This window comes from Diadema antillarum, unplaced genomic scaffold (assembly GCF_040938485.1).
Source record: "Diadema antillarum isolate AM-2024a unplaced genomic scaffold, OU_Dant_1.0 seq00000765_RagTag, whole genome shotgun sequence".
Lineage (NCBI taxonomy): Eukaryota > Metazoa > Echinodermata > Echinoidea > Diadematoida > Diadematidae > Diadema > Diadema antillarum.
In genome coordinates this window covers 216,786-234,872 of record NW_027271655.1, presented here as the reverse complement: position 1 = coordinate 234,872, position 18,087 = coordinate 216,786, and the positions used below count along the sequence as shown (strand labels likewise).

The 18,087-nt window shown below is 38.4% G+C and overlaps 1 protein-coding gene across 4 annotated transcripts in view; it reads left to right on the top strand.

Moving 5' to 3' along the window:
• LOC139738695 (protein phosphatase 1 regulatory subunit 16A-like) overlaps window positions 1-17,689 on the top strand; it is a 116,679-nt gene extending 98,990 nt beyond the window's left edge. The window contains exons 8-12 of one of the 4 annotated variants that reach the window (XM_071649328.1): window positions 444-561; window positions 5,715-5,808; window positions 6,282-6,942; window positions 11,610-11,744; window positions 16,486-16,610. In XM_071649328.1, the coding sequence (XP_071505429.1) occupies window positions 444-561; window positions 5,715-5,808; window positions 6,282-6,942; window positions 11,610-11,701 (965 nt within the window). In that variant the 3' untranslated portion in view covers window positions 11,702-11,744; window positions 16,486-16,610. Of the gene's footprint in view, window positions 1-443; window positions 562-5,714; window positions 5,809-6,281; window positions 6,943-11,609; window positions 12,723-16,485 lie in introns of those variants that run through there. The other 3 variants (XM_071649330.1, XM_071649327.1, XM_071649329.1) reach the window with 3 other exon arrangements.
• The last annotated feature ends 398 nt before the right edge of the window (window positions 17,690-18,087 follow it).

Below are 18,087 nucleotides of genomic sequence, written 5' to 3'. Positions count from 1 at the left end.
ACTTTGTAATTTGGTAACCCGTTTCTCGACTCTGAATGGCTCCAAACAGCTACAAGGCACCCAAGTATGAATGGGCAGCGAAGGATGGCTGGCTTATAGCAAACCCACAGGGATATGGGTCGTTTAGTGTCAGAGATTCTGTGTAACATATATTTCTCTCCCTTGCTATATGACATGTATGCTGTGCTTTATTCTCTTCTCTTTTATATACTATTCTTAGTTTTTTGACTGCCTGTGTTTGTGCTTCTCTTCGTTCTCTGCTCTGCTATTTTTTGAGATGTGATTGATTATCTATATTAATGTGGATCTCTCTCACCTTCTGTGTGGTTTGTCTATCTCTCTTCCTTTCTGCCACTCTCACCCTCTTTCCCCCCATCCATATCTCGTTCTGTCAATCTTTCTTTCTCTATCTCTTTTGTTCCTCTCTGTCTTTATCTCTCAAGGTATTTGTGAGGATGAGGAGATCCGGACGCTGATACAGCAGCTGAAGGTGGAGATCCAGTCCAACCGCATCAAGTCGTCGCACCTCATCCGCCGCAGTTCCAGCAGAAACAAGCGTGGGTGAGTTAACTCCATCAACTGTCAGCCCAACAATTAAGGGCCGCATCTGTATGTAGCAGCACCCTCTGCTATAGTTTGCAGCAAAGTTAACCCTATTGTCCCCCCCCCCCCCCCCAAAAAAAAGAAAAGAATCTCTGTATTAGTATACAAAGCTCACTCTATTATCTTGACCAAGTTTCAGTCAAAGTTTCAAGATGTTGCTTTTATTATACTGCTTTTGTAAAACTAAAAGGATTATTTTGGGGAGCAGTGGGAGTGGGGAGCAGGCATTCTTTTTTTTTTATGAATCCTGTAGCCTCAGGAAAAAAAATATTCTGAGAAAATATTATGAGAAAAAGTTGACAAGATGCTTCGAGTGAAAGAGAGAGGATCATGGGAAAGAAAAGGTGATGAGAGAATTATGGTAATTTTCATGGTAAGGGTTTTGAGAGCTCCCGATATCTCTCTGTTGCAGATAGTGCCCTGGTTGAGATCTTCTTTGCCTCCTGCCATGAAGCAAGCTAAATAAAGCTGGATATGCATTTGTTGCCTTCTGGCAGGCAGACATCACAAGATACGGCATATCTTAGTGACTGATACCAAAGTGCTGTTGTATAGAGATGTGTCTTCTGAAATGGGAAGAGTACGGGATAATTCTGTGAAGAATATTGCGCGAACAGGATGATAGCGTGCCTCTGTTATAAGTTAGAAAGTAGGACTGTTGAGTCAACAGTTTAATGATTGTATGAGAATAAGTGATGAGAAAATAAGATTTCTAGTCCAATCTCCATGTGTCTGCCACTAAAGAAAGCAACTTTAGATTGGATAATGTTTGTCTCACCAAGGACTTGGTTATAAGTCTCATCAGTGAAAGTAAATATGAACATTGCTGTAAGTGCAAAACACACAAACTACTAACAACTGCAGTCAGCTTCAAATTCTTACAAAACTTCTTCAATTAAACAGCAAATTCTTCTCTGCCTTTGAAAAAGTGACTACCTTCCCACATCACATGTTATAAGCTGTAAACATGAGGCTTGCCTTGAGCTGTGCGAGTTCACTAAGTTGATAAATTACAGTCCGTATCCATCAGAATAGACAGCAAATGCGGATTCCGCTGTTTTTGGGAAGCCGGTGCAAGCCATGCATGCAAAATATCCCAGGGCACTCTTCCCCCAAAGAGCAAGGTGAAAATGTGGGAGATGTGGGCAGTAAAACACAAAACACACAGGCTGGAAGTGGAATGATAGATACCAAGCCCCCACGGTTCACCTTAGGCGACTGGTTAAAAAAAAGTGAGCGATGTCAGTTTAGCAGGTACATTGATCTGAATATATATACAAAGTTAGAGCATGAAAATGGTGGTATTCTTATCCTTACTTTACACACATACACACACTTTCTTTCTCTTTGTTTTCTCTCATACACACACTCCTTTCCTCTTCTCTCTTTTATCTTTCACAAACACACAAAAAACACACTGACATACACACAGACACCTACACACAATCACATGCATACAGACTATCTCACAGCTTTCTCTTAGTCTTATAAATATACAGACTCCCACCCCCCCCCCCCCAAAAAAAAGAGAGAAAACGATAGCAGGATATTGTTAATGACTTGCATTTTTTTTGTTAACTCAAAGCAAAAGGCAGCATTGCCTCGCTTGGTGCGCATGCCTTCCCAGGGTGGGTGTGTCTTGTGACACCATCTGTCTCCTAAGAATATTAAGAAAAATAAGAAATTTATAAACTGAAACTGTATCCTTATTGGGGCTTAAGAGTGGAAGTGGACCAAAACCCAGCTAATCCACACCATCTGGTAAACCCCTCTCTTCTCCTAAATAAAGTCCTTTCCTCCCTCCATTTCCCTCATATGCTCACCAGATTGTGGATAGAGGAAAGATGAAGCTTGTTTTTCACTTTTCCCCTTCTTCTTCTTGTGCTCCTCCGGCTGGGAGGCTAAAGTGCCAAGCTGGTAGAGATCAAACAAATTTTGCAGTGGGTAATACCTTACTCAAGGTCCCCTTATTTCACATAACTTGTGAGGGTTATGGTAAAGCAAGTGATAATACTATGATCGAAAATGGACATTTCTCATTTTATTTGTTCAGTGAATGTGATAAAAGAGTATATACTAAGCAAAACTGACAAACGGGTCGTCAAAGTAAAAAGCAACAAACATGTACTCACTCCAACATCTATGAGAGTGGTAGAATCAGCATTGGCTTGCAGGCCTTTCTAGGGTTAGTCCCAAGCAAGAACAATACAATGCAACCATGTGGGAAAGTAAGCCAACAACGCTAAAGATGCTGAAGTTTTTTAAAATAACTTTTAGGGGAAAAATTGTCACAAATGAACATTACACTGTCAATTATGAGAGCACTTTGCAAGTCTGCCTAGTTTAAATGCACTTTCTTGTTCTTATATAAATCATCTTTCCTTGACTTCGCAATTGTTATGTTCAGACAATGATGTTTTACCTCAAGGATGAGCTAACTGCGAGGAAAAGCTCTATAGGGCCCCAAGTTTGTTTGTTTTTTTAATCTGTATCAATGACAGACATGCGTGATTGAAAATAAAATTTCATTTGAATTGAATTGAATTTAAAAAAGTGTGTGGCGCGTTTGATTTCATTACGAAATCGACCGTGCGACACTTGGTGCCCCATAGAGCTTATCCTCCAGGTTATGGATCACCGTCTGAATGTAACGAATGACACCCCAGTACATGCAACTACACCAACACTTTGTTCCAGAGAACACTCCATACTTCACCTCCAAAAAGTAGTCAAGCATGCAAGTGCATTGAATAATTCATCAAGTGCAGTTGATCACAGTATTTGCATTCGTGGAAGATGTTCATTGTTGCATATAGACCAAGAATGCGAGGGTAGTGGATTCTTATCTATGTAGGGCAGATCAACACGTCACAGTCTCTTGTTTAAACAACTGTAACCAGCAAAAATACATGGTGATAAACCAACAGATGTTGGAAATGTGTTTAGAGGCACATGAGATATGTGTGCCAACTTTCTCAAAAGGCACCTATGGTTTCCGTACATGTTATTTTTTTTTTTATATCATTGTTTATATTTTATCATCCAGCCAGACTTAAACATTAGTCATTTGCAGTGTCATGTTCTCAGAACTTGATCTAGAGATCTGAATGTGCTTGCCCTCAGCAGAACATTCAAAGAGTAGCTCTACATTGGTGACATATGCCCAGTTTTACTTCAGTTCTGAAGTGATGATAATCAACAAGGGAAATCATAAAACTGCACCATACTTGATATGAATATTTATGTAACACCTTTGTTCTTGATGTTTATTCATGCAGTTATGAATGTGTTTAAATTCCACATCATCAGTAAAGACTGAAAACTTATGAGAGTAAAATTAAAGGGATAGTACAGTTTTGGTGAAGATGAGAATTGGGCTTTTAATTTTTTTTGAGATACCAAGTAAACACTTATGATATAGTACAGAACATACCATTTTAAGAGGAATTCAAAGTTTATTTGACGAAAATTGGGTTTGGAATGACTGAAACATCCAAAAACAAAGAAAAATAAAGCAATCTTAATAAAGTGTGGGTCCCACACTTTATTAGAATCACATTTTTTTGATATCCCAGCCATTTCAAAACCAATTTTCATCAAATAAACGTTGAATTCCTCATAGAATTACATGCTCTTTCATATTTTATAAGAGGTTTCTCATTATCTCACCAAAAAATGTTAGAAACCTGAAATTAGGTCTCAACCATAACTGTACGATCCCTTTAAGCTGCAACAAATATGACAAAGTTTAATTTGAACTAATCACCCATCTCCCCACTGAAAAAAAGAAGAAAAAAGAAAGAAAACAAACACAACAAAACAAAACAAAAAAGAAAAAAAAAACCTGTCATGGCCCTCATGTTTAGAAAAGTTACCAAACTCTACATGATAAGATTTGAAAGAGTGACCGGGCAGTATACTTCCTGTTCTGTCTTACCAGCAGCATTCTTATCACACGGAATGTTTTGCTGTACAATGGCATATGACTTAGTTTTGTTAGGCTGGTTTACAATAATGAAATGAATCATAGCCTTGATGGTAGAACCCTCCCTGTATCTCTGGTATGAGAGGATGCGCACAGGGCGGCTAAAAACAGAACTGAAAATTGAATTGACCCACATTTAATGACCAGTGCTTACATTAAAGGAAGAGATATGCAAACACGATTCAAGAGAGGAGAAATTGTATTAGAGAAACTCTACCAGGACACATGTTGGGCCTCACGGAGGGAGGAATCCAAACTCCTGCCTCATCGGCCATGCTGGAAATGGCGGCATACCGTTACAGAGTACACATTGGCTTGTTTGGTCTCTGCCTTGTCATAAGAAGTAATAGCAGTTAAGCAGGCTTCTTTTATGTCAGTGCGGTACTGATAGACGCAACTTGAGTTATGAACGTATTTTTTTAGGACTTCCCAAATGTGTCTGTGAATAATTATGGCAAGAAAAGATTGATTTGATAGCATGTGGACATCTCCTCACACTTGTTTTACAAAAACGGTACCTAGAAAAATTTTAAATCATACCATGTAAATTGAGAAATTAAGTGAGAGCCATTAGGGCACTGAGTGTGTTTATAGAGAGAACACTTGTCTGTTGTATGATTTTCTGCGACTCGGCTGTAACTCACGGCAGCTCGGACACTGTTGTAGACTTAATTGGCCCCAACGAAACCTGAATCTCTTGCCGTAGGAGCTAATATCCCGATTCCGAAAGACTACTAATGTCACTCTCATGTCACATCAATCAGTGTAGTATGACAAAGTTTCAATGTGCACATGAAAAACAGAGAAAGAGGAATTGTGTGTATCTTTACCCGTGTATGTATGTGTGTGTGTGTGTGTGTGTGTGTGTGTGTGTGTGTGTGTGTGTGTGTGTGTGTGATTGTGTGTGTGTGTGCATGTGTATGGTGGTGTAGAGGCACTGCGTATGTGTATTTTAATTTTGGTAGTTTAGGACAAGAAAGTATGTACATCATTTCGTCACTATCATGCATGACAAAGGAATTTCCTTTTACCATTTGTATCAATTCTTCAAGGTTGTATGTTAAATGGCAATTACAATCTGTAAGTATTTTGATTATATACTTTCGTTGTTTTCTGTTCTCCTCAGGTCATCAATAAGAAGAAGCAGTAAACGGGAGAAGGGGGAGATGAGAAAGTTGGATGCCAAAGGCGAGGCAGCCTTTATCCAGTCAAAGTCAGAGGTACAGAATATTCCCCAGTGTTTAAATGTTTAAATGTTTGATATAAGGCAGCAGTGTCTGCTAAAGATTGGGAGATTTTAACATGTTACCAAGCTAACTAAAAGAACTGCATATGCCTGTGTTTTGCAGACCTGAAATCATGTAGATTTTATTTGGTTTTGAAGTTCAGTTTGTTAATCATATTCACATTGCAGATGGAGATTTCTTCAATGTATGTACATACTCATTTGAGAGATAATTGTCTACTCTTGGAGGAGCTAGGTAAAGGTAAAAAAAAAAAAATTCAGGGGTAATTGCACTATGTGGTATCTCTCTGATATTACTGCATGTCTCATATATTTTCCAAGCAGCCCTTCTTAAACAAAAATACAAAACATTTACTATTAATCCCCCCAGATACATGCCTCTTGCTGATTAACCTGTCCTGACTATCATTCTTGCTTTTAAAACAAAAACACACCTGAAACACGCAGGAATTAGAAAACTCAACAGAAAGCAGCCCAGTCACACACATTGATGACATTCAAGTCTCAGAGGAGGCCACAAATGGACACATAGCCAGTGAGGGTGATGAGACGAAAGAGAAGACCACACCAGAGGGGGATGAGGAGGGGCGGGTCACGCCCATGCCGGTCATAACCGAGGAACTCTCTGATAGAGACCCCGAGAGCCCGAGGAACAAGAAGACAAACGGCGACTTGAGCGCCACGGCGGGAGCCGACGGCGTGCAAGAGAACGGCGACCTTGACGACATGATCGAGGGGGCACCCTCAATAGCCCAACAGAAGCGGCTGGTGTCCATCCTAAAGAAGCGGCCCGAGGATGACGGGCTGAGGAGCGAGAAGAGCAAGAAGGAGCGGAAGGAGGAGAAGGAGAAGGAGCGCAAGGAGCAGAAGGAGAGAGAGCGAGCGGAGAAGCAGCGGCTGAAGGAGGAGAAGGCCCAGCGTAAGAAGGAGGAGGAGCAACGGAAACGGGAGGAGAGGAGGCGGAGAGAGGAGGGACAGGGCAGCGGAGGAGGGGACACGTCGGCCGAGGGGGGAGAGCAGTACTACAGTGGTGGAGGTGAGACTCTGGCTGACCGTAAGAAGCTGAGGTCGACGTCGCAAAAAGCTGGAGGGGATCACACAGAAGAAGGTAATTATGAAATCCTTGTCCATTATCAGTACATCTCACCATTTCAACCTGCAGTTAAAACCATCATTGACTGCTGAGCTTGATTACCTGTTGGATTGATCTCCCAGTGTGACTGGCTACTGATCAAGCTAGATTCTCTAATGATTTTAGGTTTACCAAAATGCAAAATGTCAGTGAACAAGATATCATCATGATGTTTAAATTTTCATATATAGCTATGAACATCCTACGCACATTCTCTACTTACGATACGCTACACTGTTCCTTTTGTACAGCTTTAGACTGGGAAATAAAGTATAGATACTTCACATAAGTCCACCTCCTACGTCATACTATACTATCCACCACAGATCATGTCATGACAGCTGAAAAGGTCTTGCCTTTTAGTTGGGACAGACCTGATATTACTCAAACAAATTTACATCAGCAATGATTCAGAAAACCAGCACTCATTCAGTGCCATCCATCACCCCCAACAATCCACACCTTGCATGCCATGCACCCACCCCTCCCCAGTTTCCCCCCCCCCCAACACTTTGCACCCCTTAATGCCGTATTCCCAATCGCCAGTAACATTTGTTGCTGTTTTGAAAGCTGCTTTCCTCCCATTTGGTTAAACAAGTAGACCACAAGTAAGTAGTGCTTTCAAAAAATCATTAAAGGCATTATTTACCATTTGCAGGTGAAACAAAAACTCAGCATCAGTGCTTCAACATAATTCTAAAATGTGAGTTAGGGATAGAAACAACTATGTAAAAATGTTAATCAGTAAAATAAGCTTTGTTATACAAAATTTGAACAATAGTTATAATAAAATTGTTTCTCGAATAAACTGTCTACAGTCATGGTTTATTGAGAAAAATAGTGATATCTCCTTACATTTTAGGCTTTATTGCAAAATTTTTATATAGCATTTGATATTTTGTGATACAACTGACCTACACATATGCATCAAATGTGATAAGTCAAACATTTTTTAAATCACTGCTCCCAATGGTAAACAGTACCTTTGATATCAGTCTAAACTCTCTTCATGGGAAGAAAAAAAAAAACTTAAAAGAAACTTTTGTTTGTTTGTTTGTGTGTTTTTGTTTGTTTAGTTTATCTAAAGCTAATATCCTGTGACCTACTCCACCTCCCTGCTTGCAGAGAATTTATCATACAAAGATTAGTATGCCAGGTGACAAATTTTAGCAAGAAGTAAGAACTTGTGAAGGATAAATATTAATGAGACAGAGAAAGACATTTAAGAGAATTCATGCACCACACATATTATTGCAACTTTAGTGATGTCATTTTCAGCTTGATACTCACCAGTAGAAGCCTTTTACTCTTCTTTGAGCCACAAAAAGTTTTCTCTTGTCCTTTTTTGTTTTTTGTTTTTTTGTTGCCATGAAAACAGGACATGCACTAAGATCATGAAAGGAGATGAAAACAACACAAAAGCCCCCCCCCCCCCCTTCAACATGCACACACATTCTCATAAGATGCTTTAACTGGGGATATTACAGTTTGCTTATGGTAACTGGGCATATTCCATTATTTGTTTCTGATTTTTTTCTGTAATCTGATATTGACTAATTGAAATTATCTCTTGACCTTAAGAGGGAACATGTCCATTTGCTTCAGGAAAATACTCTGAACAAATGGGCATATGCCCGGTGTGAAATGTATCCCCAGTTGCCTGGAGTGAAACACTACAATATCCCCAATTGAAGCCATTTATAAGAACACACATCAAGGATAGATAATAGCATCAGCCAGGCAATATGTAAAATGTTAAAGATATCCTCCTGTCAGAACTGAAATTACAATATCCTGGGTCATATGATAAAATGAAGACATATGATGAGAGGTCATCAAAAATCTTTGGTTTGAATAGATTTCAAATTGACATTTCATCTACTTCCAAGCATGCTGCACAGATGACTTTCCTTAAGAATCACTTTTGAATCTTTGTAAATTTTGCATTGCTTATTATTAACTTTCATGTGCCTATCCAAGGATCTGTTTGATGATGCATCATTTAAACACTGCTTTGTTAGTGTCGTGTAAAAATCCATGTTCAACTCAAGACTTTGCCTTGTTTGTGCCTGACCTAGCAGTGAGATATGTTTGCAAAATCAATAAAAAATTGTTAATTTTACAGTATTTAAAAACAACTCTATTTAAATAAAAGAGGGTTAGTCTTTTGAATATCACTTTCAAAGTCATATTGCAATAATCGTTTTGATTCTATTTTTTCAAACGGTCCTTCAACAAACTCAGATAAATTCATTATGAGGGCTCTGGTATGCTAGGGGAAAATCCATTGTGCCAGGAAACAAGTTGTAGTTTCTTTGATTTAAGCTGATTGATTTTGACAATGCCTTGTGTGTGACTAGGCTCTTTAACCTCCTGCCTCACAACCTCTGCAGCTTTATTTCAATCTATTTTATTTCTGTGAGTGCATGCACAGCTGGTTTGTAGCCATAATTACCAGCCTCTGAAGTCATAATTTGTGTGTTGTTTATCTTTTTGATTGATAGTGATAAGTCATTTATTATTTAGAGTTTCTGTTCCATTTATTTGCTTACAGCTGCCTAACCTCCGCTTAATGTCAGTGCTGAATTTCATTCTAATCCTTATATAGTCATTTTTTTAAAGCTATCTGCAATGATATAACATTGATGCTACATATCCTTAGCCAGAATTCTTTATAGAGGGATAGAAAAAAAAAAAACAATCCAAAATAGTTAACACCTTAAAAGGCTTGGTTAAATACAGGGATACTAAGGAAGCCCCATGGTATTCATGAAATTACATACACTCTTAATTGCAAAGAAAGTCTGAAATCAAAACAAATTAACACTAATTGCTTTCGTCACACTAATGCAACTTATCACATGTATGCAAAGCTCAAGCATGCAGCCCATTAAACAAAAAAGAAATATAGAGAGCAACATAACTGCCAAGCTGTGACTGTGGCTTGTGCGAGGTAGATTAGATTGTCAAATTTTATGGAGGGTATTAAACGGAGTTCAGGAATCTTGCAGAAAATGTTGACCAGAATATGGGAGGGCTCTTTGTGTCAAAGGTGTAGAAATGATAGAGTCGCACATCTACACAACATTTATGATGTACACATATAAAAGGTACTTCTGATCACTTGTAATTATGATTTGTTCTTTTGCATACTTAGGGAATTGTAGATTCAATCGAGTTGGTCTTGGATAGATGATATTAGGAAAGCAATTCAGTCTTACAATTATGGATAGGTGACATATGAAAGGTGTTGGATTTTACCGTATGCATCATATACTTTTGCACCAAATAAAGTTTTCATGATGCACTTCACACATCTAGTCAATTAGAAGCAGTCTAGTAAAGTGATTTTATCTCTTAGTTGCCTTTTGCAATTGTTTTTCTTGTTTCCTCTAAGCCTATTGTGATGTGTGAATCTTTGTGGTTTTCTTGTAAGACTGAAAATTGATCTTTGGTTTCTGTGTTTGCATAAGTAGTTCTGATATTGATGTCTCTAATGAATGAAAACAATTAAATTACTCCGGGTCTTCCATTGTAGGTGAACACTGAACATACATGCAGGGATGTCATGATCTTAAAAATAAAGCTTCTATTTAAGAAAAGATATATGGTGACATCTTTGCAAGGTTGATGAGGACTGATTTCTTGTTGGTCAGTTATGTGAATGGTCATGGTTTGGGAGGGTGGGGGATAGTTAATGCTAGAAAGAACAACGCAAGTATACATGTAGCCATGAGTTTCACATTTGTGTAGTAATAGTAGAATTATCACTCTGATTGTTTGAACAAAGCATAATATTGGGAATAATCATTGTAATTATTGTGATGATCACTCTCCAAAAAGTAACTAGACATTTGGGAAAAATGCAGTAAGACATTTGGCAATGCTATGAGGTTAGTAAGCTTCTTTTAGTGTGTAACTATGTTTTTAGAGGATTTAAGCAATCCCAACATTTGATCAAGATTGATCAAGATTGATCAGAGTTGCATGCCAGTGCACACTAATAAAAGCAGGTTTGAGATGCTGTTGTTGTTTTGCCTGCGCTCTGCAGGATGCTGGAGGCATCATGTTTTAGTTATTATGTTCTGCTTCTCTTATGATGGCAATTCTACTCTTGTTGATTTTTTCAAAACAACTGCTTGAAATTTAAGACTTATTTTTAGTTTCGTTTAAAGTCGGCATTGCATGTGTTGTTGCCGTATGTGGCAATATGACATGCAAAATATCGATGGTAAGATTTGTAAGTACTGCTGTCTTGAACTACAAAAGGTAGTGTGAAGGTTGTTGCAGAGAGCCTTATTTTTATAAATATCTTTCTCTCAAATGATTTTAATTTCACCAAGTGATTACATGTCAGAGAGAAGTACCACTGAAACAAATGTGATCGAGAAATTGCTACTCTATAAAGTTTGAATTGATGAAGGCCTTTGAAATGTACGAGAGTGAAAAGCGTCGGTGATTTTCAAGGGCCAAGAATCCGTAGCCCTTCTTGCGCCGTGCGTTCCACGAGATGAAGCCGTTTGTGATGTCTGAATGAACTATGAATGACTCATTACCCAACCCCATGTCTTGCTTCTGATAACGATTACACAGCAGTGACAGCGTCACCTTTTCCACTCGCCATTTTTCTCCACCCTCAACAGATTCGGATCACTCTCTGGCAGTGGGTGACGCGGCGGGCAAGTCCAATGAGAGTTTAAGGGAAAGAAAGTGGGTTCGGTGTCGAATCTGCTAGAGACAACATATTCAGCCACCTTCAAAATGTGTGATATTTGCATGTAAATACCACCACCTACAATTATTACTCAATTCTGTATAATTTGTTTATTTCCCCCCTTCCCAGAAGCATACATCACTTAGAATTCGTCCCTTTAATAATTTTGCTTTTATGTTGTCTTACGTATTCTTTGGGTTTGGGTCTGTAAAGTTGGCTTTAAAAGATTCATAAATGTAACTTATCAGACTTTCTTCTGATTCAATATCATGACATTTGTCTAACATTGGGTCTGTGCAGGTCAAGAAATCCTCATTACATACAGTAACCTTGTTTGTCATTACATCTCATTCATATGGACACATTGGTATGGTGTCGTATATTGTGATATCGTTCCAGTTGAATCAGTCATTTTTCTGCCTACCCATAGAATTAATGGTTTCTGCAGGGCCTGCTTTTTCCTATGATCGACATGTAAATTGACTCATGATTAACAAATTTACCGGTGATCAGTATTTCCTTTGTTTTTAGTTGCATTATCAAAGATTTTCACATGAAATTAACCCATGCCATACTGAATTCTGAAATCCCCATAGACTTAATACACAGGCCACCAGTTTCCCGTATGGAACGGGTTAATTAATCACTAACAAAGATCCTCATTTTCTTTTCTGTTATCAGCCTAAGTGACTGTTTATTTCTGTTCTTTTACAACAGTGAACATTATTTCATATTCAGTGGCACCTTTATCTGGGCTAGCATTTCAGTAACGAACAAATTTTATTCACATTCTAATGATTTGAGCTGAATTTTTATTCAGAATTTCTTTCTAGGAAGAATTTCTGACACAGTGGCAGCTGCACAACATAGCTTAGCTATGTAGCACACTCTTGCGAAAGATGAAATAGGAGCGAATTAATAAAAAGAATTATTTATGGAAATATTGAATTCACAGTTTATAGAACCATAAAGCACTATCAGCACACATAGATTTCTAGATACAAATTTGTCCCTAGGAATGATACATTCTTTCGTATTTTAGGAGGGAGGGGATGCGGGGTACTGTCCCATTTATGGCCAACTATGATAATTATTAGGTAGACTAGAGAAAAATGTGATAAAAGTTTAAATTGTAGCCTAGAAATCAACATAGAGATATTGTGAAATGTTCTGTGCAATAGAGCAACACACTATTTTTGTTTTCCCCTGTCCCCATACCTACATACTCTAGCAGCTTTCAGACTGTTGTGTGCAATCTCAACCCTATGCTGTGTGCATTTTCAAACTTGTAAGCAGCAGCATGACATATAAACTGCGGCTTGGTCCATGGTCTTGATAATGACAGTTTGCGCAGACAGATGTGGCACTGTGGATTTATATGTGGCAAGGTTACGTAATTGTATGTGCCCGCGTGTTGGCTTTAAAAAAGATTTTGACGCCTCATGCTCATCCTCCTGCATATATACTTTTTGAAATTTGCAGCCAGTCCAAAGCTGTCATATTCTGTCTAATGAGGGCAGTGTTGATGCTTGAAAGAGAAACAAATTTCAATATAGCGTGTGTCGTTCTACTGGCCCCTCTCTTGTTCAAAACTCTCGCATGCAATTTGTTTTTGTGTCGTGCACTTTATAATCACCCTTTTCTTGAAATGACTGTTGGCAAGACTCACTGTAATTTCTGCAGCATGTGTTTACACTGTGTCTGTCACACCAATTCCCCTAGCTAAGTTTGTTACACAGATAAAAGCACAAGGTACAACTTTATAAAGATTGAGATCAGCATGATAAATTATGTCTGTCTATCATACAGCAAAGAAGAAAGAGTGAACGTAGTCTCAATGCACAAGATGTGCAAACAGCTCCCCCCGACACCCCCCCCCCCTCATATTTAACAAAAATAATTATGTTATGGAAATTGCACACATTTGCTTTGCCACCCATAATTTCTATGGCAGGCATGCACAGTGGACATTATTATATGGTAGCTTTCTGTAGAGACTGGATAAGCAGCTAATCCCCCCCCCTCCTTCACTCCCCCCCCCCCCCTCCCCCTCTAGTGTTGATTGTTAAAAATTCCTTTACCTCCCTATGATTAGATTAGTAATGTGCAATACTTTACCAGAAAAGGGTTTTAAGGAAAGGAAAACAAATGAAATATAGATTTTTTTTGGGGGGGGGGGGTGGGGGGGTTGGTTGAGTTGAGTTGATTTTTTTTTCCATGCACCTTTGCAAAATACCTGCACAGGCAAATATGTGACAACTTGTGTTTGTCATCTCATAGCACTGCAATGAATTATTTTAGTAAAGAGTTACCACCAAGCTTTTTTTCTTAATCAGTATTAATATCATTAAATCTACCTCTTTCCCTCCTCAGAGTTTTTGTAGAGATATTGAGATATCAAAAAAATCAGTTATTAGAATTAGAATTAAGGTAGCAAAATGAAATGAAAGGATTGGAAGAGAAACATTTACATACCATTTCAAACACTAAACATACGGATTATTGAATTTTCTTGGAGTGTGTATGTCTATGTGTGTTTGTCCTATGCATGCTATGCTCCTCTTGAACTACATGCCTCCTCTTTCCTTGTTACATGTAATCATATTTACCATGATTCTAAGGTAAATCACATCTACCAGTAAATCTTCATTTGTGAAGTCATTGTTGTCAACTGTATGTTGATTCACTTATTCTTATGCCTAACTGTCTGCTCTTGTCGACACATCCCTACTAGTTCACTTTTGTTATGTAATCCATATACGTTCCTCTCCAAAGTCACCTTGCTTACACTTGTGCACTTGGTTTCTGCACTAAATGTCACACAGTTATCAGGGTTTATGGATACATGTGTGTATTCCTGATGATATTCATACCTTGATTTTTCCTTGACCTACCAGGTATACTCACGTACAGTATGCATCCAACTTCATTATCCACCTTTAACAGTGATACATTAATCTTGGATTAGATGATTCAGCGCCTACATTTTTCACACGGCCTTCTACCTCAACCCTGCTCCCCCATCCTACCCTACACCTTACCCCACCCATGTACACCGCGCCCTACCCCATGCCCTACCCCATACCTTACCCCATGCCCTACCCCCATCCTGCTATGTGACTTTGTGTGGCATTCTGTATAGCCACTGTTTTTTTGCCACTGTACTGTTAATACACAGTGGTATTAAAAGTGTTATGCTGAAGCTTCATTTTTGTGCTTATCTTATTGTTCAGACTTGTGGGTGCATATGGATATTCTCAACCCCCCAAGGCTCCTCATTTAACTTTTTTTTCTACCCTATTTGTTATCATGCTTTTTTCAAGGTTTTTTTCTGTCCTATTTGTTCTTATTACACATTATTTCAAGGTTTACAGTGAATGAATCAGACTCGCTGTTCATGTAATGCCAGCTTTGTTTTTTAATTTTAAGTGTGCAGTGAAGCTATGTCGCTTGCTGATTTACTTGTATGTGAATTGATGCTGTTGGATTTTAACTCCATACAGGAAAAGCAATGTTGTTTTTTGTTTGTTATTTGTTTTGAAAAGAGCCATGGAAACAGCAAAGTTGATGAGCAATTATGAGTGCTTAGCAAGCTCAAATTCTCCCTTGGAAGCAACTCGACCATGTCAAGTGTGTTCTTGCATTGGCATTCTTGCATTCATGCCTTTCTGCAATGCAATGATGTCTCAGTGACCAATGTCCCATGTCAAAATATACCCCCCCCCCCCAAAAAAAAAAAAAAAATGGAAAAAATGGATCAAACCTACAATTGTACCTTGTCAGCTGCTTTTGCAAGTGATGTTTGCTTGTGAATATGTTTTAATAATCATTTATTTAAACAGGTGGACTTACTGACCCTACACAACAGTATTTAGATATTCAGAAAATTTATATGGAACTAACATGAGAGCAAGTTTTTTTATCTTGTTAAAACTTTTTTTTAAATAAATGCCCTAATTACACTTCATATTTACATGCCACTGGACATTTTCTTCTTTTTTTCTGAAGCTGCTGAATTTTATGCCATGATGATCTATTGCTTGCATAACATGACATCATCATTCACCCAAGTAATCCTGATCGATACTTGTGCGGTCCATTGGTCCAACCATGTGGGCACATTTCACCTCGTGTCATCATGCCGAGATTTCACTCATTCGGAAACAAATTCACTGAGATTCATATAGAACACTAATTTATAACATCTCAAATTTCCTTTTGTGAATATATATATGTATATTTAATTTTTTTTATACGAAAGAATAGAACTTTTGAACTGTCTTCGAGTATTTCTTTGTCTGCAGTAAGTAGTTGTGCATGGAAACAGACTCTTGTGATTGGAAGTGTAGTTTTAGTCCATACTGCATCTCTCCCTGTTTTCAAGTGAGGTAGAAGTATGTGTTGCCACGCATTGCGAGCAGCCACAGTGTCCAATCCAAGATGAGAAATTTTGCCAGAGATTCTGTTCACAGTGTATGCACAGCTCTTTTAGCCGCACTGTTTGCTTTACTGAAAATAGAAGCTTGCATTTGTTTTGTTATTTGCAGTAGCTGTGTAAAAATCAGACATTTCATTTATGACTAGTATGCTTATTTCAGTGAAATGATTGGAAGAAAAAAATATATCTATCCCAAAATTCATTTGCAGCACAAATTTATGCTAGTCTGAATTTTTGGCATAGATGACCTTGTTAAGATTTATAACGTGATATCTGAATGATATGCTGATGTCTTGACTTTGTTTCCTCTGTGTTCGCCCAAATCCCAATTCCTCTTTCTGCATCCCCCTTGTCCTGGCAACCACAGAACAATCAACTCCAAGATCCAAACCCACTGCCACCACCGACAAGTCCAACGCCAAGCAGGTGAAGGGGCCACACACGAAAATCCGCATCCGCCCATTGACAGGGCGCTACGACTTCAAGGTGGAGGACAGCCAGGGCCAGAACGGAGATGCCGGTGTCACGGAGGATCGCCATGGCAACCAGGATGGGGAGATGAAGAGATTCTCGGGGATGGAGGTCGTCGGGGAGGAACCCAGTCGAAATTGCTGCATCATCAGCTAGAATTTTTTTTTTTTCGTTTTGGTTAAGTTTCTGTTTTGAATATGAGAAAAAGAGATGTCGGGCTGATGATTAACGCAGAGTATTAAATGATAGTTTGGTGGTTTTTAATATGCATATATTTTGTAAGAAGCAGCAGATGCAAACAGACTATTAAATATAAGTATCAAGGAAGGTCAACGGTGGACTTGAATTTTGTTGTAAAAGTTAACCTTCCACTGGAGTAGTTGGGAGACTGCTCTTTGCAGCTCACTGTGTTTTTTTTTTTCCTGTTAGAGTGAGATGAAAAAAAAAAAGTCAGTGAGAAAACTTGCAAGAACTTGCCATAAATAGACAGGGGTGCTGCACGGCCGTACAGAGAAGGTGGGCCCAGAACCTGCTCCGAGATCGATTGTTTTGTGCATTTTGTATATATTCCCAGGGACAGTCGTACATTAACCAAAGACTGATTCTGGGAAAAAATGGAAGCTGTGTCAGTTCAGTCCTTTCATACACACACACATAAACAAGATGGTGGGCAAAAATATTGAGCTTTTCATCATACTAGTGCAGAGACAATGCCAAATTAAAGCACGGAAAACTGTTCCTATATGCAAGGGCTTTTCATACTTAACTAGCCACTACTTTATCCTTTCAAACAAAACAAAACAAAAATTACAAGAACAAAGGTGGATAAACACACACAAACATGCATAGTATATGTCTGTTTTATCCAGAACAAGGGCATTGCTGTGCTTTGATCTTTGCTCATAGAAATGATATTCAGGGAGTCTGTGGCTTGAAATTGATATTGTTTGTTTTATTTTTGTGCATTAAGTATCGTATAATGAAAGCAACCAACCATTTCTTTTTTCTTCCTCCTGTCGTACTTTGATATTTGCAATTTCAGGTTAATTTCTGCTCTGTTAAGATATCCATTTATGAGCCATGGAAATGAACTTATATATGTATGAGCATACTCGCAGAACTTGTTCTCAACTTTCAAAAGAAGAAATTATATTATGCTTGCACACGCTATTGCTCCTTCTTCATGACCAAGAGCGCCATATGAGTCCCTGAATCATGGTAAATTCATATGGTAGAAATCTATTACCAGTATTGCATGAAGTTTGTAACTTGTAACTAGTGGGCTATATGTCTTTGCTGCTCAGAAACCTAGAAAATGAAGTTGCATGTAACACGACTGTATGCATTAGTGCAGATATATGTGACTTGTCACCACAGAAACTTGACACAGCCACCTAGCATTGTAGTCATAATTTATGACTTCCAAATTCTTGAAACTCTTAAGGTTTCCAATTTGCTTCCCATTTATTTAGGAAAAGAAAAAATAGCACAGGCAGAA